The sequence below is a fragment of the Mesoplodon densirostris genome, chromosome 11 (assembly GCF_025265405.1).
Source record: "Mesoplodon densirostris isolate mMesDen1 chromosome 11, mMesDen1 primary haplotype, whole genome shotgun sequence".
NCBI classification, from domain to species: domain Eukaryota; kingdom Metazoa; phylum Chordata; class Mammalia; order Artiodactyla; family Ziphiidae; genus Mesoplodon; species Mesoplodon densirostris.
Genome location: NC_082671.1, coordinates 69483092 through 69504510, shown reverse-complemented (window position 1 = coordinate 69504510; position 21419 = coordinate 69483092). Strand labels below are relative to the sequence as shown.

General features: G+C 52.6%; 1 protein-coding gene and 5 non-coding genes across 6 annotated transcripts; all 6 read right to left on the bottom strand.

Annotated features, from left to right (window-relative positions):
* Positions 1-6984: 6984 nt before the first annotated feature.
* On the bottom strand, positions 6985-7116 carry LOC132499638 (small nucleolar RNA SNORA2/SNORA34 family). Its single transcript, XR_009533876.1, has one exon. It is a non-coding gene; the product is annotated as a small nucleolar RNA SNORA2/SNORA34 family (small nucleolar RNA).
* A 2638-nt stretch (positions 7117-9754) lies between these two features.
* Positions 9755-16982, bottom strand: RPL3 (ribosomal protein L3). The gene is made up of 10 exons (XM_060112420.1): positions 16911-16982; positions 15213-15405; positions 14235-14403; positions 13525-13660; positions 12298-12484; positions 11632-11792; positions 10994-11095; positions 10487-10582; positions 10041-10160; positions 9755-9853 (listed from the first exon to the last, which is right to left on the bottom strand). Exons 1-10 carry the CDS (start codon positions 16911-16913, stop codon positions 9809-9811), a joined length of 1212 nt encoding a protein of 403 aa, XP_059968403.1. The 5' UTR covers positions 16914-16982; the 3' UTR covers positions 9755-9808.
* Positions 10704-10797, bottom strand: LOC132499654 (small nucleolar RNA U83B). Its single transcript, XR_009533889.1, has one exon. It is a non-coding gene; the product is annotated as a small nucleolar RNA U83B (small nucleolar RNA).
* LOC132499655 (small nucleolar RNA U83B) lies at positions 12146-12238 on the bottom strand. The gene has a single exon (XR_009533890.1). It is a non-coding gene; the product is annotated as a small nucleolar RNA U83B (small nucleolar RNA).
* Positions 13661-13715, bottom strand: LOC132499661 (small nucleolar RNA U82P). The gene has a single exon (XR_009533895.1). It is a non-coding gene; the product is annotated as a small nucleolar RNA U82P (small nucleolar RNA).
* On the bottom strand, positions 16364-16427 carry LOC132499629 (small nucleolar RNA SNORD43). Its single transcript, XR_009533868.1, has one exon. It is a non-coding gene; the product is annotated as a small nucleolar RNA SNORD43 (small nucleolar RNA).
* Positions 16983-21419: the final 4437 nt, after the last annotated feature.

The following is a 21419-nucleotide window of genomic DNA, read 5'->3' as shown; positions in this document are numbered from 1 at the left end:
GTGGTCAAGAATCCGCCTGCCAGCGCAGGGGACACGGGTTCGATCCCTGGTCCGGGAAGATCCCACATGCTTTGGAGCAACTAAGCCCGTGTGCCACAACTACTGAGTCTGCGTTCTAGAGCCCACAAGCCACAACTACCAAGCCCATGTGCAGCAACTGCTGAAGTCTGCGCGACTAGAGCCCGTGCTCTGCAACAAGAGAAGCCTCCGCAATGAGAAGCCTGCGCGCCACAACCAAGAGTAGCCCTCGCTCGCCTCAACTAGAGGAAGCCTGCACGCAGCAACAAAGACCCAACACATCCAAAAATAAATAAAATAAATTTTTAAAAATTAAAAAAAAATACATGTAACATAAAATATACCAACTTAACTTTTTTGGGTTTTTTTGGCCGCACCGCGCTGGATGTGGGATCTTAGTTCCCCAACCGGGAATCCAGCCCTCCTCCCCTGCAGTAGAACTGTGGAGTCTTAACCACTGGACCACCAGGGAAGTCCAACTTAACTGTTTTGGGTTTTTTTTTTTTGCAGTACGCAGGCCTCTCACTGTTGTGGTCTCTCCTGCTGTGGAGCACAAGCTCCGGACGTGCAGGCCCAGCGGCCATGGCTCACGGGCCCAGCCGCCCCGCGGCACGTGGGATCCTCCTGGACCAGGGCACAAACCCGCGTCCCCTGCATCGGCAGGTGGACTCGCAACCACTGCACCACCAGGGAAGCCCCCAACTTAACCATTTTTAAGTACACAGTTCAGTGGTATGAAATACATTCACCTTGTCATGCAGCCATCACCACCATCCATCCCTGTCACTCATCTTGTAAAACTGAAACTCCATATGGAGGGATGCAACCTGACTTGAGTTCTAACAGGGTCACTCTGGTTGCTGGGTGGAGACTAGACAAGGGCACCCAGACAGAAGCAGGGGAACCAGACAGAAGGCAAGAGGCGGGAGCCCTGTTTTCCACCAGGGCCACGCTTCCTTGACCACCTGGATGACCTTGGGCAAATCACTTCACTCATTCTGAAGTTTGTTTATTCACACCTTCAGTCAATTAGTCTTTCAACAAATATTTATTGAACACCTACTACGTGCTCGGCACCGCGCTGGGTGCAGAGGGCACAAAATGAGCAGAGCAAACCCAGCCCCTGACTCGAGGAGGTGCCATCTGGCTGGGAAGATGGACACGGAGCAAAAAGCAGCAAAAATAATAATACAGTGATAGTCCTGGTGGGGGTGGTGAGGGAGGAGCTGAGAGTAGAGACAGCGAGCATCAGAGGGAAAAAGCATTCCCAGCAGGGGGTACAGCCTAGGCAGACACTCTCAGGGATCAGCCTCCTGCTTCTAGGAAAGGCTTCCTCTCCTTTCCCTCCTTTAGATAAAAGAGGCCCAGAGGAGCCTGGGGGTCAAGCCCAGATTCCTCTTCTGTGAAATGGGGGTCCTTGTCGTACCTGCCAGCCCTTGATGTGAGGAGTAAATGAGCCAATGCACGGACAGGCCAAGAAGCCAACTGCCCCACTCCCACCCACCCCACCCTGGTGTGGAGAGGCGGGTCCCCTGTGATGAGGTGTGATGGAGGGTCTCAGGGAAGACCTCCCACAACCCATCCCAAATCTCTCCTCAATTTGCTTCCTGCTGTGCCTGAAATCTCTCCATTACAAACTCATTCCTTTGAACTGTGCTTTCCCACCCTTCCAGAACCATCCATTCCTATTCAGGTTAGCCCTGGGCTGGGTGTTGCTCAGCCTTCACAGTTCAGGTCAAGCCTCCCTCTTTCAGGAAGGCTTCCCCGATTGCTGCTGCCCATGGAATTCTCTCTCTTTCCCTCCTTTCCTTCCTCTCTCCCTTCACTCTGCACTGGCCTTTGGCATTCACAGTCCCAGCCTCGGAGCTGAAAGGGCCCTGAGAAATTGTCCAACCCAGACCTCCCTGAGCCCCCATGCTTCAGATGAAGAAACTGAGGCCCATATACTGTGTCCTCAGGGCAGCTGGGATGAGGGCCAGGCCAACAGCACAGATCAGACTTATTTGTTTTTAAATGAAATGTAAAATATTTCACACATACCAAAGGAACTGTGGAGGCCACTGTCACGTGCAGGGTCCCTCAGGGAGTTTTACGTGCAGCTGGGGCTTCTTCATCTGCCTGCCGAGAGGCACTCCCCAGGCTGCGGGAACCACTCTCCCTTAGCAGCTCTCAGATCATTGCTTCCAGGCTTGTGCTATTGATCAGGTTTTAAAGATAAAAGCAAAGCTATGAAGCTCACTCTGAGGGCCAAACTAAACATATCTGTGGGCTGATTTGGCCCTTGGGCTGCCAAATTCCACTTCTGTGGGCTCTGTGGACCTTGGTGACAGACCAGTCAGCACCATGTGCTGGCTGTGTGAGCCTCGGCGAGTCAGCTGCCTTCTCTGAGCCCTGGTTTTGCCATCTGTGAAATGGAAGTAAAATACTGCCTCTTCAGGGGGCTGTCCGCACATTCAGTATTTACTGATGGAGAGTGTGTGCTGGACATTGAGTGAAGACTATAGGGCAGGGGCACATCCCATACAGGACCCCAGTGAATCCTCCCTCCGGCCTCCAAGGGCTGTCGTGGTGCTGGGAAGAGACTGAGCCAGGATCCAGCCCTACTCAACACACGGGTCACCGCAGCAGACCCAGGAGGCCTGGGCAGAATGACTCTGGTGGTCCCACATGACCGAGGCACAGCAGCTTGTGACGAGCTGGTAGGTAGACTAGGGCTAAATTGCGGCGCGTCTTGAATGCCACACCAAGGTGCCTAATGCGTAGGAGGTGCTTAATACATGTTTTCATTATATGAATGAATGAATGTGCAGTGGGGAGCCATGGAAAGCTCTTGAGCAGGGGAGGGCCCTGACTTTGATGGGATGTATCTGTGGAGTGCTTAGGTTAGTGGCTGGCCCTGAGGAAGCAAGAGGACATGGTGTCTCAATGGGCCTTCGTGTTGCCATGCTGGTGAGTTCACAGGACATGGGCTGATGGACACGGTGTGGCTGTGTCAGTGTGGAGGTGTGTTCATGGGCACTGGTGTGTGAATGGGAGCTGCTGCCCGCTTCTGCTTGGGCTCCCTGCCTATAAAACAGGGGTGAGGACTTCCTGGTGGCGCACTGGTTAAGAATCCGCCTGCCAACGCAGGGGACACGAGTTCAAGCCCTGGTCCGGGAAGACCCCACATGCCGCGGAGCAACTAAGCCCGTGTGCCACAACTACTGAAGCCCGCGTGCCTAGAGGTCGTGCTCCGCAACAAGAGAAGCCACCGCAATGAGAAGCCCAGGAAGAGCCCACATGCCGTGGAGCAACTAAGCCCACGAGCCACAACTACTGAGCCTGCGCGTGGAGCTCGTGCTCCACAAGAGAAGCCACCGCAATGAGAAGACCGCGCACCGCAACGAAGAGTAGCCCCCGCTCGCCACAACTGGAGAAATCCGCGCACAGCAATGAAGACCCAATGCAGCCAAAAATAAATAAATAAATAACGGGGGATAAAAATAAACAAATAAATAAATAAATTTATTTTTTTAAAAAAACGGGTGATAATAATGCTCCTTTCCTGTCGGGGGGTACTACAAGAGTGGACGAGGCACATCCCTGCCTGGCCCGGTGCCCGGAGGGTGGGTAATCTTCACATCAGGACCATTGCCTGGGTCCTTGTGGTGCCCCAGGCTGGGCAACCAGGCTCTGAGGAGTGGCTGCCGTGGGGTGGGGACCCACTGGAGCAGCCCACGGGGGATGAGGTGATGGCCAGTGAGGATGGGGAAGTCGGCGAGTCGGCTATCTTTAGCTCCTTCCCTCATGGCCCTTTTCCTCTGCCTGGCGGCGTGGGGTGGGGGCGGGCAGCGGCCGGGAGGGGCTACTTCTCCATAGTCACATGAGGCCCGGTGGCCCAGAGGCCAGCTGTGGGGCTGGGGCAGGAGGAGGTGGGGCCGGCTGTGGTACCTGGCTCCCCCACCCCGACCTGTCTGCTGGCAGCCCTGAGGGTAGCGTCCCCTGGTGCCCCCATCTCTCAAGCAAGCAGGGGCCCAGGGTGCGCACCTACAAGAGGTGGCGGGCGAAGGAACATTGGTGCCGCGGTGGCTGCTGGGATGAGGTGTCCCTCCTGCTCCTCACCGGGAGCCTCCAGGCCCCCACTCGGTGAGGGCAGTGCTGTGCAGTGGTTAGCACTGAGCTGCTGGTGCCTGGATTTGACTCTCTGCTTCAGCACTCCTGAGTGAGAGGCCGTTGCTTGGTCTCTCCATGCCTCCGTGTCCTCATTATGAAAACAGGAGTGTCAACAGGAACCTGGACTCACGACTCACAGGGCTGTCATGATCACTCAGTGAGACACAGCACCTAAGATGCCTGGCAGAGTATATTCTAGCTCTCTGACCTGGGAGGATTCTCTGAATCTCTCTGGGCCCCCATTTTCCCCATCTGTGAAATGGGAATAGTGATTGCAAGGATTAAATAAGATAGCTTTGAAAGGGTTCAACACAATGCTTGGCACACAGTAGGTCCTCAACAAATAAGCACCCTTGGGGACTTTCCTGGCAGTCCTGTGGTTAAGACTCCATACTTCCACTGCAGGGGGCATGGGTTCAATCCCTGGTTGGGGAGCTAAGATCATGCACGCTGCACATGCGGCCAAAAAAAATGAAACCAAATAAGCACCCGACTCTCTCCCTTGAGCCAAAATATGCTTTCCTGGCCCCTAGTATCATAGGTTCAGGGTGAAGTAATGCCCGGGCTCAAACCCCAGCCCTGCCAGTTATACACTGTGTGCCCTTGGGCAAGTGGCTCACTCTCTCTGAGCCTCAGTTTCTTGTTTATAAAATGGGGTAATAATAGAAGCTGCCTCAAGGGGTGATCCTGAGTATTGAGTTTATATATATAAAGTACTTAGGACAGTACCCAATAGGTATAAGGTATTCACAATTACTACTACCTGTCAGCCTGGGCACCATCCTCCAGAGGCGTTCAAAGTCAACACGAGCGCTTGTTATCGAGGGCCAGGGGCAGGTGAAGTTGGGCCTTGGGCAGCATTGTGAGTCCAGGGGGCCGATGGATGCCAAGGACACAAGTCATTCAGACATTTAATAGTTCTGATGTATTAATAGGCCCTGGAAGTTTCCTGGATGCCACCTCTCTCATTCCTGGGCTCATGGATGTTGCTTTCTTGCCTCCAAGAGCTCAGGTCAGGCCCCTCTCCTCTCAGGGGTCCAGACCGGGCTTCAGAGCCTCTGCTGAAAGGACAGGGAGAGTTATTTGGGCTCCTGGGAGCAGGCCAGGAGTCCAGACCCCAGGAGGCACACGATGCTGGTGAGGTCGGCAGGCCCCGAGTGCCAGCCCAAGTGCCAGAACGTTGCATGAAGGGCAGGGGCACCACAGAAGCTTCAGACAAGTAGCTTCCTGCCAAGAGCCGATGGGAGGAGGGTGAGGCCGCTGGAAGCCAGGGCTGGGCCCCCCCTGGGGTGGGGGACAGGGCTGGAGGCTTTGGGGGATGAGGACTGAGGGGCGAACACGCAGCCCCCACGGGCAAGGCTGTCAGTGAGGATGGGGGGAGAGCACTTTGGGGGTGAGCCCTCGAGGTGGCAGCAGGCTGTCCACTCCTCTATCCCCCAAGGCCATCCCCAGGTAAGCTCCACGACGTCACTGGCTCTGCCTTTTACTGCAATGGTGGCTCCTGCCACCTCCCTGTTCCCACGTGCTCAGAAATTCCCAGCAGGTTTTTTTTGTTTTGTTTTGTTTTGTTTTGTTTTCAGGAGGAATGTAATGAGGCTCCTTGTTCCGTCACCACAGGATCCCAGAGAGGTCTGTCTGGGGATTCTGGTGACAGGAAGCACACACTGCCAGGCACTTGGAGATGCACTCTCTGTGACACACACAAACAAGGTCTACAGGAGGCCCAGACCACTGCCCAGCCCACCACAGGCCCACGGAAATGCCTGGGGACCCCCTCGTGGGACACCCAGACGTACACAAGCATGGGCGACTCCCAAAGGCCCTGGGAACAATATTTACTGAGCACCTACTATATGCCAGGTCCTGGCTATGGAGGCGGGGCTGGGGGGGGAGCCGGTCCCACCTTTGTGGAACTCACTCAGCTGCCTCCCTTGGGAGTTCAGATCTGAGCCCCAAAGCCTCATTCCCACTTCAGGGCCTTTGTGCCTACCGTTCCCTCTGCGTGGGGTGTTCTCCCCTTAGAGCTCCACCAGGCTGGATCCTTCACACCCTCAGGTCTCAGAAAGGACTCCGCTGCACCATCACTCGGCATCCCCATGTCCTCTCTTATTTCTTCACAGCATTCGTCACTTTTTTTCTAAGTACATTTAGGGGAATTCCCTGGCGGTCAGTGGTTAGGACTCCGTGCTTTCACTGCCGTGGACCCGGGTTCAATACCTGGTCAGGGAACCAATATCCCGCAAGCCATGCAGCGTGGACAAAAAAAAATCTATTTTTTTTTTGCGGTACGCGGGCCCCTCACTGTTGTGGCCTCTCCCGTTGCGGAGCACAGGCTCCGGACGCGCAGGCTCAGCGGCCATGGCTCACCGGCCCAGCCGCTCCGCAGCACGTGGGATCTTCCCGGACCGGGGCACGAACCCGTGTCCCCTGCATCGGCAGGCGGACTCTCAACCACTGCACCACCAGGGAAGCCCTTTTTTCTTTTTAATTAAAAAAATAAAGTGCATTTATATGAAAGTAACTTTCTCAATGTCCATAATACAGATGCACTTTCACAATCCAATATACAACTCAAAAAGTTTTACAGCCCCAAACTTCTATTTACTAAGTTTCCAATTTGAATGAAGTCTAAAATATACAAATCAGGGCCCTGACCATACAAAAGGATAATATTCAAAGAAAGCTCAGTTCAGAATCATTCTTTGGATCCACAGCAGCTTTTGTAGTAATTAGATTTAACAGTAATATAATTCTAATGAATAAAATTAAATCAGGGATCTCTAAATTCTGGCCCACATCTATCACCAATGACTCAGATGTTTCTTTCTCATGAATTAACCATTTCATGCATAAAGTTCTGAAATGGCCAACAGACCATAGAAATTTCTTTCGCTCCTGCTTAAAACCAAAAGCTTCAGCAAACTGCTGGCCTTAATTCAGGGCGAAAGCGTTATCACTTGTATTACCCAAATATTATCTTAGCAGACCAATGCTGTTTTTACTTCTTTAGGCCACAGGGCATGTGGGACCTTCAGGGATTGAACCCACACCCCCTGCAGTGGAAGAGCAGTCTTAACCACTGGACTGCCAGGGAAGTGCCTCATCACTTCTGAAACTGTCTTGTTTGCCTGTGTCTCCTGTCTGCCCTCCCCAACTAGAATAAAAGCTCCTTGAGTTCAGCACTGCTTCCCCAGCACCTGGAGGAGTGTTCTGTCCACCGCGGGCGCTCAGGTTTCTTGAGAATTAAGCTGATCCCACACACGTGGCTGAGCTTTCCGCTGCCCCCAGGAAGCCCAATTACTCGTCCTGACCAGTTCCAGGCATTCTGTGCACACGCTGGGGCTGTCTTCCACACTGGGTCCCATAACCACCACCTCTGAGGTGGCCAGTCACCAGCCAGATGAGGTTGAGGCTCAGATCTGTGATCTTGGGCGTGACTCAAAGCACTCACTGGCCAGGGGCAGGGCAGAAACGAGGCTGGGAACGTGGGGATGGTCAACAGATAAGGGCTCAGCCCTTGTCAAGCACGCCTGCCCCTGAAAAGGCTCTTTGTGCACGTCACATGTGTGGGGACATGAGCGTGTGCTCTACCTGTGCTGTTGGAGGCACGTGTGCACACCCTCAGCCTGTTCTCTGGACCCACGTCCCGAGTCATCCTGGCCATACCTACAACTGGGCAGAGTCCCGAAAGGGAGTGAGGCCCAGCCAGGACGTCTCAAACCAGCTGGGTTTGTACTTGGGCTGGGTGGGCAGCTGGGTTTGTACCTGGGCTGGGTGGGCAGCTGGGTTCCAGGGCTGGCCTAAGGGTCTGGGGAGGCCCACAGGCTGAGGCCAAGGGCAACCGAGATGAGTGAGGGGATGAGGTGGGGCCACTGCCCAGCTCAGCACCCTCCCCAGGATATGACTGGACAGAAGTGCAGTGAAAAGAACCCAAAGACCAGGAGCCCAGCTCCCACGCCTGGCCCTGCCACAGGTGCCTGGTGGCCTTGGGGCAGGTCCTGAACCACTCTGGCTATGGGCTTGACTCCCAGGATTATGGAGCATCTGAAGAGACCCCGGTTGGGGAAGGGATGCTGCGCCCCCCGCAAAGCCCAGAGAGGTCTTCCTGCAGGGTTGCCCCAACTGGGTGCTGCCCACTCTCGCCCCCTGGTGGCTCCAGGCTGAAATGCAGCTCTTGTCAGTCCAAGCCTCGATCCTGAGCCGACGGGTGCTGCATGGGGTGGCAAATTGGCCCAGAAGTTGGCTTTGAGGCTCACTGCCCCACACAGAGCTCAGAAGGGACTCCAGAAAAGTGGGCAGACAGACGTTGGGGAGTGGTCCCATGCCAAGGACTCTGGCTCAGCCCCTCCAGACCTCAGCCAGCCTCTGCCTCAGGGCCCACGTGTAATTCCTGCAACCTCCTGTGTGCCTTGACTGGACATCTTAGGGCCTCACGCGAGTCATGGGGATACCATGCTCATTGGGAACCAGAGGTTCAACTCGGCCACCTCCGGCCATCTTGAGACAGTATGGGACCTCCGTCTATGCCCAGCTATCACTATCCCTTTCGAAGAGGAAACCAAAGCTCAGAAGATGCCAGAACCCAGGTGATTAATTGGTGGGCAACCAGCCAGAAGACTGGGCAGGGCCGTTGGCGCTACTGCAGTTGTGCTCTCTGCCCTCTGCTTAGGTGAGGCTGAGAGAAACACACCACACGGGGCAGAGGTGACTGCAGCTGCAGCTGGAAGGAGGATAAGCGGGGGGCATCTTGTACACCTGGAATGCCAGGGGCTGGACTGGGGTTCAGTCACCCCACCAAAGGGTGGGCCAGACCTCACAGGCCTGGGTGCTGGGCTCTAGCAGCCAAGATCTTAGCAGCCTACGTGATGCAGGTACACAACATGGTCAGCACAGGGGACACCAGCACTGCACGGGGGTGCTGAGCCAAGTTCCCAAAACAGACCTCGACCAGAATGGAAATGGGGGTTCAAAGACCTCACCAGCCAGGTGAGCCTGGTCAAGGCACTCAAACTCTGCCGGTCCACATTCTCACCTGTTTTAATAAGTCCTTGTTAATCACCAGGGCTTTCCTCAAAGCAAACATTCCAGTGTGCTCCTGAGTCCCAGGTGCCATTCAGGGCTTCTACGTGACACTCTCCCATGGCCAGAACTGGCTACAGAAGAACCTCCACAAGCCCTAACTGGTACCCCTCCTGCATGGATTAGTGACTAAATTAGGTTATCTGTATACTCCGCAGAGAGCCAGGGTCTGTCCTGTCATGCCCATGGGCAACAGCAACACCAGATGCTCACTGCCTCCTTCCAAGCTGTATAGACACAACTTCTACAGCAGAGACCCAGCTTCCTGGCCCTGTGACGGAACATTTCACACAAAGCTCACCCCCCAGGCTGGCCGTACAGTGCAGGGCAGACCAGGCGGCTGGCTCTAGCCTCCTGCTTCACCTAGTCTGCTCCAAGCATGGGGCCCAGCAAGCGGTAGGGGAAAGAGGAAACCCAAGAGGTTGGGGGGACAGCATGCCTCTGGGAGCATGAGGGCCGAGGGAGGCAGCCAGGACCGGGAAGGTGAAGTACAGGCAGACGGATGTCACTGGAAAATAACTTTATTGAGATTCTACCAGCCATATAATCTGTTCTGACATTAGGCCCCTTCTTCCTTTGCAATTCGGTCCTTCTTAAGTGGTCCCTGTGGAGAGAAATGCAGCAGGCAAGGTCAGAGATAGAAGGCAGTTAAGAATAACCACCCGCACAGCCCAGGGCACACACAGGCACAAGGCGGCCCCTCTGCACCAGCACCAGATGCGCAGGCTGCCAGGCGACAGCAGCTGAAAGCCATGCCCCCCCAGCCTGAGGGCAGCGAGCGAGGTGCTCACCATGAAAGCTTTCTTCTCCTCCACAGTCTGGAAGCGGCCGTGGCCAAATTTGGAGGTGGTGTCAATAAACTTGAGGTCAATCTTCTCCAGGGCCCGCCGTTTGGTCTGCACCAGCAAGGACTGTGGACCAAGAGGGCAAGGGTACAGAGCCAAGCTTTTCTCTGTACCATCTTTGTTCACAGGTCCCTCATCTTCAGAGGGCAGAGGTCAACTCCATCTAAATCAGTCCTGGAATCAGGACACCCACCTACCCCAACCACCACCATCCAGCCACTACCAAGGGGCTTCCTCCTGCCACCAGGCGGATGAGAATACACTTAAGAAGAGAAGCAAACAGCTGGGCCAGACCAGACACGGAATTCCCTCCTCCCGGGCCTTCAAAGTCAGGAGCAGCAGCATCCCTCCCCGCCTTCCCTCCAACCCCCGTGAACAAAGCTCAGCCTCACCTTGCGAAGGGTGAGCACTCGCTTCTTGGTTCCCACCACGCAGCCTTTGAGCATAACAAAGTCATTGGTCACTTCACCGTAGTGGACAAAGCCACCCTGGGAAGGAGCAAGGCCATCAAAGGTCAGCACAGATCAAGAATGGGGCTGGAGACAGGACTGACCACGCACACGACCCCCCCGCCCCCGCAGGTCCTGGTGGTCCCACCACCTGACCAGAGCTGTTCTCAGAAGGAAGGCAGCAAGGAATACTTCCGCAGTCTGACTCGGGCGCCGCACCCAGCGCTCATTCCAGGGCCTCATCACTGAACAGCTGGGCCTGCCACCCCACTCCTCACCAGCCAGTCTGCCCCCCACCAATGACAAAGGGTGGACAGACAGCTGGATGCTGTGCAGGGGTCCAGTTAACTGGCTGTAAAAATGGCCCCAGCCCCATAGGGGAGGCCTGGAACCGGAAACCCCCCCAGACCAGATATCTGAGGCTTTGCATGGACAGCTCCCATTACTCACCAGAGGGTTGATGCTCTTGTCAGACAGATCGTAATCAGTAGAGGCATTGTTCTTGATCAGTTTGCCATCCTTGATGAGGTAGCCCTGGCCAATCTTGTAGATCTGAAGGAGGAAATGAGCATAAATACTTGAGAACAAGAAAACTGGGCGGGGAGACAGCTCAGAGGCCTCTGGAGCTGGCTGGAGGCAAGGACAGGCATTAGGGACAAATGATCCATCTTGGGGGTGGGCTAGCCTACAAAGGGCTCTGGGAAAGCAGCTATGACCTCGGCCCTAGTGAGGGGGCGTCCCAGGCTCCGAGCAAAGAAAAGGTGGCTGGGCCTGAACTGAAAACAATGCCATCCAGTGAGACAATGGATGAGGCCTCTCCAAACACCATGGAACAGGAGAGGGTAGACAAAGCTCATATCCTCAGCCCCGCCAAAGGTCAGCTGCACCAGAACCACCTTCAAGGACAGCACTTTACTATCACCCAAGAGTCAGAACCGTGCCACCGGACATGAGCAACCAAGTCCACGGGATGCTCCACCACAAATGGACTGATGGTGACAGGGACTGGAACCCCCAATTCCCAATATTGGGACCACCCTGCCCCTCCTAGGGTTAAAGTCTCCAGAGGATCCCCTTGGGCACCTCACCTTCTTGTTGATCTCGGTGCGGTGATGGTAGCCTTTCTGCCCGGCCCGAGCCACAGAGAAGGCCACCCGTGCAGGATGCCACGCCCCAATACAGGCAACCTTGCGCAGCCCTCGGTGGGTCTTACGGGGCAGCTTCTTGGTGTGCCAACGGCTGGTGACCCCTGGAATAGACACATGCTATTACTGGGGTGCCTGGCACCCATGCCATTGGCCCTTTCCTGCTATGAATGCCCAACTTGAGTTTGTGGTACTGTGTCTACAGAACATGCAATGCAACACATGACTGCCATGTCCTCTCCCTTCTTATATCTCCATCCAAGCTTGAATACCAGCTGAGACATAACCCTTGAATTACAATCAGCAAACAAGAACAGGCCTTGGAGAATCAGCCCTACTAGGACATCATGCTCATTTGGGAGCATTCAGGAAGCCTCCCAGTGCGTTCTGCAGTGTGCTCAAAGCGTATGTATGTCACCCCTGGTCCCACTTGCTATCCCAACCACCCGACCACAGCACTGTCCTCAGAAGGAAGGCAGCTAGGAATACTTCCGCAGTCTGACTCGGGCGCTGTGCCAGCGCTCATTCCAGGGCCTCATCACAGAACAGCTGGGCCTGACACCCCTCTCCCAGGTTAACCACAGCAATGTGGGCCACTGCAAAGCTCACCTTTGTAGCCTTTGCCCTTGGTCACCCCAATGACATCAATCATCTCATCCTGCCCAAACACTTGGTTCACAGGGACCTGCTGCTCTAGCCTCTCTCGGGCCCAGTCCAGTTTTTCGGCCACAGTGCCTCCGTTCACCTGGATCTCCATGAGGTGGGCCTTCTTCTGGCGTAGAGGAAGCAGGCGCATCTAAAAGGAACAGATGCTTCAAGGTGAAAGGAACTCAGGCTGGGCACAACAGTCAACAGTTTTGCTTTCCAGTGTTATGACTCCCCACTGGGTACCATTTCCCTTTCAATTCTGGTGCCTGAATCAGGTCAGAATAAGCTGATCCTTGACAGACACACCAGGCCCACATTAAGAGAGGCTGATTTAACCAGATCCTGGGACCAACCAGCCCAATGTTCCTGATCGCTGTCCTTTTGGCCAGTTCTTTTGGGGTACCTGCCCTGGTTTACCCTGGCCATCTACCTTGCTCTATTAACTATCAGTAAGCCACTTATTTTGGGAGCAGGATAACACTGCCAGAGTACAAGCTGTGATTAAGGAATCAATCTGACCAGATTTTAAAGCTGTCCAGTGTTATCCTACTGACCCGTCTTCAGTAATGGACACACCACAAATCTATGGTAATCTGGTCACCACTAACCTCACAGGGCCACTGATCACTTAGGAACCATGGGTACACCCAGGATAATCGCCCAGACTGACAGCAAAGGTGGCACCCATTCCTACCCAGAGAACCAAGAGCTAATTCAGCTCACATGTCAGGTTTTAAGTGCAAATAGCCAGCATCTCAACACTATTTTCAGTTAGGCGCTAGACAATGTTAGTTATGACTCACCGGTTCCTTCAACCAGTTCTCCTAAAATGGGATATGGTTTTCCCTAATTAAGAACCATCGGGGACACAGTGCCCTCTGCTGGCAACAAAAAAACCCAACCCTATGTGAGGAGGCCTGGATGCCTTCTCAAACAGAAAACTGTCCTTAATATGGCCCCAGGAACCCAGGCCTCAAGGCAGGGCACTGGCTGGACTGTGTTGCTTTTAACAACCCCTTCCTCCACCAGGAAAGAAGTGTAAGAACCTCAAAGTCTTACCATCCCTAAGATCCTGAGGCTTGACACAAAACCAGTGTGAGCTGAGGATCAACTCAGAAGATAACTGAACCCCCCAAAGCCACAGGTGGTCATGCAGATCATCACCTCCACAAAGCAGTGGGCGCTCACCTGGGTGTGGGCAATGACACGGATGACCTGGCAGTACTTCTTCATGCTGCTGAAGTCCCTCTCCAGCTGCTTCTTGCCGTCTACATCCTGCCACTTCTTACAGTATTTGGTGAAGGCCTTCTTCTTAGATTTATGCCTTCAGAAGCAGAGCAGAGTTGGGGAGGGGGCCAGGTGCCAGCCTTCATCACCCCTCCAAGGGGCGAGCGGAAGGCACACGGGCACCGTGTGGGGACGGGGCTCATTGCCGGCTTCTAAGGAGCCTTTTCCACCGGCAAGCGGAGCCCGGATGGAGCTCATCGGGCAGAGCCGAGCGGAGCTGAGCAGAGGTCCACAGATTAATGATGCAAGTCACGTACGTTCAGACACACAAGTTCTTGCTCCAGGTTACCCGTTCACTAGACCACACACCAGGGGTGGTGGGGTCTGGGGGGCATCACTGCTATCCCTCAGCTTCTAAGTAGACTCAACACTTGCCAGCAACTCAGGAAATACTGAACTGACTCAAGGTAGCACCCACTAAGGTGAACATTGAAGGAAATGTCTCAAGATGCTGCTCCCAGCACAGCAAAGAATTGTTCTGCTCTGTTATGCAACTAAACCTGACACCAGAGCAGCTCCTCCCACCCCAGCTATGGAGCTGAGGCCCTGCCCGGTACACTGCCCCTCCTGGCCAGCCTAACCCAGGGCGAGGGCGGCATCGGCTCCCTTACCAGTTCTTATAGAAGCGCCTTTTGCATTCATCACTGATATGTTCAGCGAAGACGGTCTTAAAGGTCCGGAGGCCTCGAGGTGTTTCCACGTAGCCCACAATGCCCACAATGACCATGGGCGGCGTCTCCACGATGGTCACAGCCTCCACAACTTCCTTCTTGTTCACCTCTGCAGAGGAAGCAGGCAGGTAGACCTGAGCGGGCTGCCTCAAGTACCCGGCAGGAGGGCTGTCTTTTGGGAAAATGTCGCGTACCCTTCCAGGCCAGCAAAGCAAGTTGCTTCAGATGACAGGAAGGTTTGTGGGGAAGTCTGCATTGCAGCCCAAACTCCCTCACTGCTGAATGCTCAGTCTGTGTGCATTGACCTTTTCAGCACAAAACTATCTGGACCCTACGCAGCCAAGTAACAGCCTGGTTTCGGTGCTGGTTTATCATAACCATCTCCAGAGACAAACTCCTTATTACCTAGAAAATACAAGAGCACTAAGTATAGTGAGGTAGTAATTCCTCAGCATAGACCATTTTAACTGTCTATTTACTGTGTTTCAATCACCAGCACCGTGTGTTCTACTTAGTGCCTTTTCTACTTCGAACTTCACAACCCAGGCACATGGGTAGTGTTCAGGCGTTCAGGTGAGACTCATAGCTCAGTGCTGCCCCTAAAATGTGAGTGGAGTCTCTATTTAACCCTCAATGGTTGCCACCTCCCATGTTAGCATACTTCTCTGTGCTGCAGCTCTTGACCAATTTCCTCATCATGCTCCCCGACACCATTACATCCCTCTGCCTAAATCAAGCAGTGCCAGCCACCTGAAGCCTGGAAGCATTAATCGATCCTAAAATATATTTCTACTGTGATATCCAGAGGTTCTGTTGATCTCTCCAAAGCCTGCTCTCCTGAGAGCTTTTGGCCCCATCTAGTCAGTTCCCACCAACTCCTACTCTCCCATCAGCTGGGAAGATGCAGCATGTACTTACTGGACCCTGGCCTATCGACCTCCCTCACAATGTGGGTCATGCCAGCCTTGTAGCCGAGGAAGGCTGTGAGGTGCACGGGCTTGCAAGAGTCATCCTTGGGGAAGCTCTTCACCTTCCCGCGGTGCCGGCTGCTGCGCTTCCGAGGCAGAAAGCCCAGGGACCCATGCCTGGGAGCGGAGAACTTCCTGTGAGACTAGGATAAAATTATTGATCAACGTCAGCACCTTCTAAGTAGCTCACGCCTCTTCATCCCCAGAGGCCTAGGTTCTAAGAAGATTCCCACGCCAGCAACCCAGGTAACAGGCTTACGTGCTGGATTTTCCTTTTTCGGGATCACACATCTAAAAGGCATTTTACAGCCAAATGAGTTGAACATTTATCTCAAACCCTCACCGTATAATTTATTAAAACAAGATGAACCACCCACCTTTTCCTCTAAAGAGGACAAAGGCACACCAGGTAATGGCATTAAAAATCGGTTAACAGGCAGCCTCATGTGCGAGTCAGTTAAGATTCTGACCACGCACGGATATACAATGGAATGTTACTCAGCCATAAGAAGGAACGAAATTGAGTTATTTGTGATGAGGTGGATGGACCTAGAGTCTGTCATACAGAATTAAGTCAGAAAAAGAAAAATACCGTATGCCAACACACATATGTGGAATCTAAAAGGACAGTACTGATGAACCTAGTGGCAGGGCAGGAATAAAGATGCAGACGTAGAGAACGGACTTGAGGACACAGGGGTGGGGAGAAGCTGGGACGAAGTGAGAGAGTACCATTGACATATACACACTACCAAATGCAAAATGGACGGCTAGTGGGAAGCTGCTGCATAGCACAGGGAGATCAGCTCAGTGCTTTGTGACGACCTAGCATGGGATAGGGAGGGCGGAAGGGAGACGCAAGAGGGAGACAATATGGGGATATATGTATACATATAGATGATTCACGTTGTTGTGCGGCAGAAACTAACACAACAGTGTAAAGCAATTGTACTCCAATAAAGATTAAAAAAAAGAAAAACATTCTGTCCACAATAGGGACTCCTGGTCAAACGGCTGGGTGGCAGATAATGGTAGTAAAGGTTCCTCATGCTCCCAACGGGAGCTAACTGGCAAGTGGAGGCCACTAGAACTCGACAGAACCAAATCAGAACATGACAATCAGCACACAGTCTCTGTCCGCCCGTCAGTAAATTCATCATCTCTGGTTTCTGAAAACTCTAGAGGCCCAAGGAGTTGTACCAACCGTCCCAGACGTTTCAGAATGAGAATTCAACAACCCATACACAAAGCCTCCCCTGCCGCCTGCGGCCTGGATTTCTGCACCTCCCACTTTCACAACAGTGCCATACGCTGCCACCCAAGGTCCTCCTGGCGAAAGTGCTCATGACTCGGATCTCGAGTGCTGAGGCCGAGATCTAGGAATAATCCATGGCTTGAAGATTATTGGGCCCGGGCTCCCCAACCCAGCTCCCGTGGCAAGGCCTCTCGCCAGCCGACCGGCAGGCCCAAAGGCAACCTCAGGCCTCGGACATTTTCAGAAAATAGACCGGACTGCGGATTCTGCTGAGTGCCCCATGCTCCTAGAGCAGAACCGCGGCGCCGGGTGAGGCGAGATGGCGGGGATGTGCCGCGGATTCACTCATGCCGCCGCGGCAGACAAGTAGAAGTCCGCCATAATGAACCTTACCATCCTGCCGTCGGATGCTGCCGGTAGAGATCGTTCGGCCCTCGGCGCGCTATATATAAATCCCAGTCTGGCTCCGCCCCTTCCGGCGTGAGAGCGCGCGCCCGCGGCAGACGTCGGGTCGGGGGGCGGGTACTGGGTGCCGTTTCCACGCAAGCTCGTCCTCGCCTTGCTTATGTTCCGGCCGGGACGTCAGTTTCGTAGGCGGGACTTAGAGGCTCTACGGCGAGCGGCTGAGTTCAAACTTAGTGAAAAGCCTCGGACTCGGCGGCATAGCGTTGTCCTGAGGCGTTGGGCAGCAGGCAAATTTGATGAAACGGCTGTTACGGTGAAGGAAAATGGCAACGTCGGTTCTTTTCATATGAAATGCAGGTTTCATATGAAACCTCTGGAATTGAGTAACCCTGTTGGGGCTTCAGTTCCAAGGCGCTTTCCCACGTGGTATCCCGCTTCCGTCCCACGCAGCGTTGTTGCCATTTTGCAGGCACATAGAAATGGGACGACTCGCACAGTTTCCACCAGCTCGAAGTTGGAGAGGAAAGACAGGAACCCTGGTTTCCTGGCTCCCAACCCAGAGCCGCTTCCCGGTACCAGCTTGCCTTTAATGCTTCCTGATTTCGGGCCCCCCTCCCTCAAGCCCCATCTCGGCTACTCCTCCGAGAATCTGGCTGTGGGGGCCCGTGCTTGGTTCTGAAGGTCTTAGGCAACGGAACCACCTCACCGTCAAGGGTCATGGGTCCAGCTGCCCGGCCTCACGGACCCTGGCCCTCCCTGCTTCCCAGACTCTGCATGAATGGCCCTTGCTGATGTCTGCTTTGGCTCGGGGTCACCTAGGTTCTAGGAGGCTGCTAATGGCTCTCCCTGCCGCCAGGCTTGCCCCTCCAAATCTTTCTGAGAATCAAATCTCTTCTTGTTACTTCCCATGCCCCTCCCCACGCCCACCCCCAACCCTCGTTTTTTTCTGTGGATTAAGCCTTAACTTCTGAGCCTGCCAGCCAAGAAGCTGCCCTAACTAGCTACTCCAGCCTCTTCGCTGCAGGCGAATACACACTTTTTCATCGATCACCACCTTCCACGTCCATCCTACGCCAGTCCTGTTCTTGGATTCTGGGCCTGACCATTGCTCACACAATTGTTAAAAAAATTCTCTCATGTAACCCTCACGCCATCCCCCAGTGGCAGTGCTGATAGTCCTCAGCCCCTTATTGGAAGTCTTTGGGGCCAGATACGTATCCAAATTCAGCATTCTTCATGTTTTAGATAATACCGTGCAATATGGTGCACATACTGTATATTATGTAATCATCCCTAAGCTGTTGAATGGAACACATTAATTCTGCTAAGAAACGTGAATATTCACATGGAGTGGGATAAGTATAAATAGCCTCACAGTTAAAGGCTAACTTAGCTACCTAAAAAATTCAGGTTAGTTTGGTTTTTGCCACCAAATGACTTAAGAAGTTTTTTCATAATGCCATTTACAGCAACGTGGATTGACCTAGAGATTATCATACTGAGTGAAGTAAGTCAGAAAGAGAAAGACCAATACCGTGTGATATCACATATGTGGAATCTAAAATATGATACAATTGAACTTATTTACAAAACAGAAACGGACTCACAGACATAGAAAACAAACTTACGGTTACCAAAGAGGAAAGGGGGAGGGGTGGATTTGGCGTTTGGGATTAGCAGATACAAACTACTATACATAAAATAGATAAACAAGGTGCTACTGTATAGCACAGGGAACTATATTCAATATCCTGTAATAAACCGTAATGAAAATGAATATGAAAAAGATATAACTGAATCATTTTGCTATACACCAGAAACTGACACAACATTGTAAATCAACTATACCTCAATTAAAAAAACGTTTTTTCATTTCAGAATTGCAGACAAGGAATTATGGCCCATATGACACAGAAAACTAAGTTCAGGCCAAGAGGAAATAATTTGGCAAAAGTCAAGCAATTAATAAAGGACAGAGCTCAAGTCTGACTGAGTCTAGGTTGGGTTTTCATGACATCAGACTCAGGGTTCAGTAGCCCTTTCACTGGAAAAGGAGCTCTGGGGTCCTGAGTCACTCATTCACTCAATAAGAAATTCTTCCTAAAGGCCTGCTCTGTGCCAGGTACTGCACCAGTCTGTGGGAATTTGTAAGAGAACAAGACAGCTACCATTGCAGACCAAATAAGACTGTTTAAAATTGTGATGAGGGTTGACAAAGATTTAACAAACAATGTTACCAAAGGTCCTGGACAAACCATTCCCCCTAAAAGGAATTCCCTCTTTCCAGTCAGAGAAAAGAGAGTATCAACAGACCTGCACAGTCCTGCCGGTTGTGCACATAGCTCACTGGGTTATTGCCTTGGGCCTCAGTTTCCCCATCTGTCAAATGAGGGATTCATTCATTCACCCAGCAAATGTGTACTGAGCCTACTCTGCCTAAGAATGACATTAAAGGACCAACTAAAGGTGAGAATAAGGTAGAAGGGCTTTCACTACTCCATGGAAGCTGTCAAGTGGGTGACCTGGAAAAGGACACTGAGGGTAGACATGAAGGAGCAGAATCAGGAGATATTTAGGATAGCAGGATCCGGAGACTATTTGTATGAGTCATTGTGGGTGGGGGCAGGGAGAGGAAGCAGAGATGACAGGAGTCAGGATATCCGTTTTGGAATATTGGATAGATAACGTCACTTTTAGAAAGGATAGATTAATTTATATATGTAGGTTTGGATTCAGTTATGGGGTTAACTGTATCTTTCCTTCTTCCAAGAACATGTCTAGGACTACACAGCAAGGTGTATGCAAATCAACAAGAAAAAAATAAGGGACTTCCCTGGTGGCACAGTGGTTAGCAATCCGCCTGCCAATGCAGAGGACACTGGTTTGATCCCTGGTCTGGGAAGATCCCACATGCCAAGGAGCAACGAAGCCCGTGCGCCACAACTACTGAGTCTGTGCTCTAAAGCCTGCGAGCCACAACTACTGAAGCCCACGCGCCGAGAGCCCGTGCTCCGCAACAAGAGAAGCCACCGCAATGAGAAGCCCGCGCACCGCAACGAAGAGTAGCCCCCGCTTGCTGCAGCTAGAGAAATTCCACGCGCAGCAATGAAAACCCAACGCAGCCAAAAATTTTTTTAAAATTAAAAAAATTATTTAAAAAGGAAAAGTCTATTTAAAGGAAAAAAAAAAGTAAGGACGTGAGTGAAGGGAAATAAAATGAAGCCAGAGAGGGATTGATGCCGAAAGCTCAGCCTCTCTGTACACCCATGACGAATCGAATCTCGGAGACAGTTTTGGGTGAAACAGAAAAGAATAGCTTTATTGCTTTGCCAGGCAAAGGGGGACACAGAGGGCTCCTGCCCTCGAAAACTATGTGTCCCAACTCAGGGTGGGGTTCTTAGTTGCTGCACGTGGGATCTTCGTTGTGGCGGGTGTGTGGGATCTAGTTCCCTGACCAGGGATCAGAGCCGGGCCCCCTGCATTGGGAGGGCGGAGTCTTAACCGCTGGACCACCAGGAAGTCCCTGGTCCCTTTAATCTTGCCTCAGGTGGTTTCTTGGCTGCTCCTCCCTTGATTAGCAACTGTTCAAATCTGCCCTTTGGAACTCAGGGAAGGTCAGGAAGGCTGGAGTCTTGCCTACAAGAAATGGGGGGACAAAAAGGCCTCCGTGCCCGGGAGCCCCACAGGGCCCCGCTCGGTTTCACGATCACACCCAAAAAAAACATTATAGAACTCTTGTTTGTGCTAGAGTAGTCCTCCCACTAGGTTTCAAGCCTCTGTCCAGCTAAATAAGAAAGATAAATATGATTAGTAACATGATTCACAATATCCACATGATAAAAACAAACCAGTGGCCAAAGGAATCCACTGTGCCTAAAATAAGGCTTGAAAGAAATTTTTCTGGGGAGATGGGGCTCTCCTAAACGGGCCAAAGTGGGATGCAGCTAATGACACCCTGAACATCACCCCTCAGTGAACACACAATTGTTGAGCATATTTGATGCGGACCAGTGAAATCAGGGTGACTCACCAAGCCCATCTGTGTGAGCTCTTTACAAAAGGCCAAAACAGGGCTTCCCTGGCGGCGCAGTGGTTGAGAGTCTGTCTGCTGATGCAGGGGACACGGGTTCGTGCCCCGGTCCGGGAGGATCCCACATGCCGCGGAGTGGCTGGGCCCGTGAACCATGGCCGCTGAGCCTGCGCGTACAGAGCCTGTGCTCCGCAACGGGAGAGGCCACAGCAGTGAGAGGCCCACGTACCGCAAAAAAAAAAAAAAAAAAAACAGCCAAAACAAGGGGGTTGGGTTACCGGATCCCGAATTGCTGGTTTAATCCAAAGATAAAATCCAGAGTCTGGAAAGAAATGGATTAACTTTGTTTACAAATGGTCCCCCATCGATACTGTTTTTCAAAACGGAACTTCTAGTAAAGAACGGAAAAGGGTCCAAGGTTTTGCTCACATCCCTGAAGGGCAGATGTTCTCTGCTGCCAGGTAAAA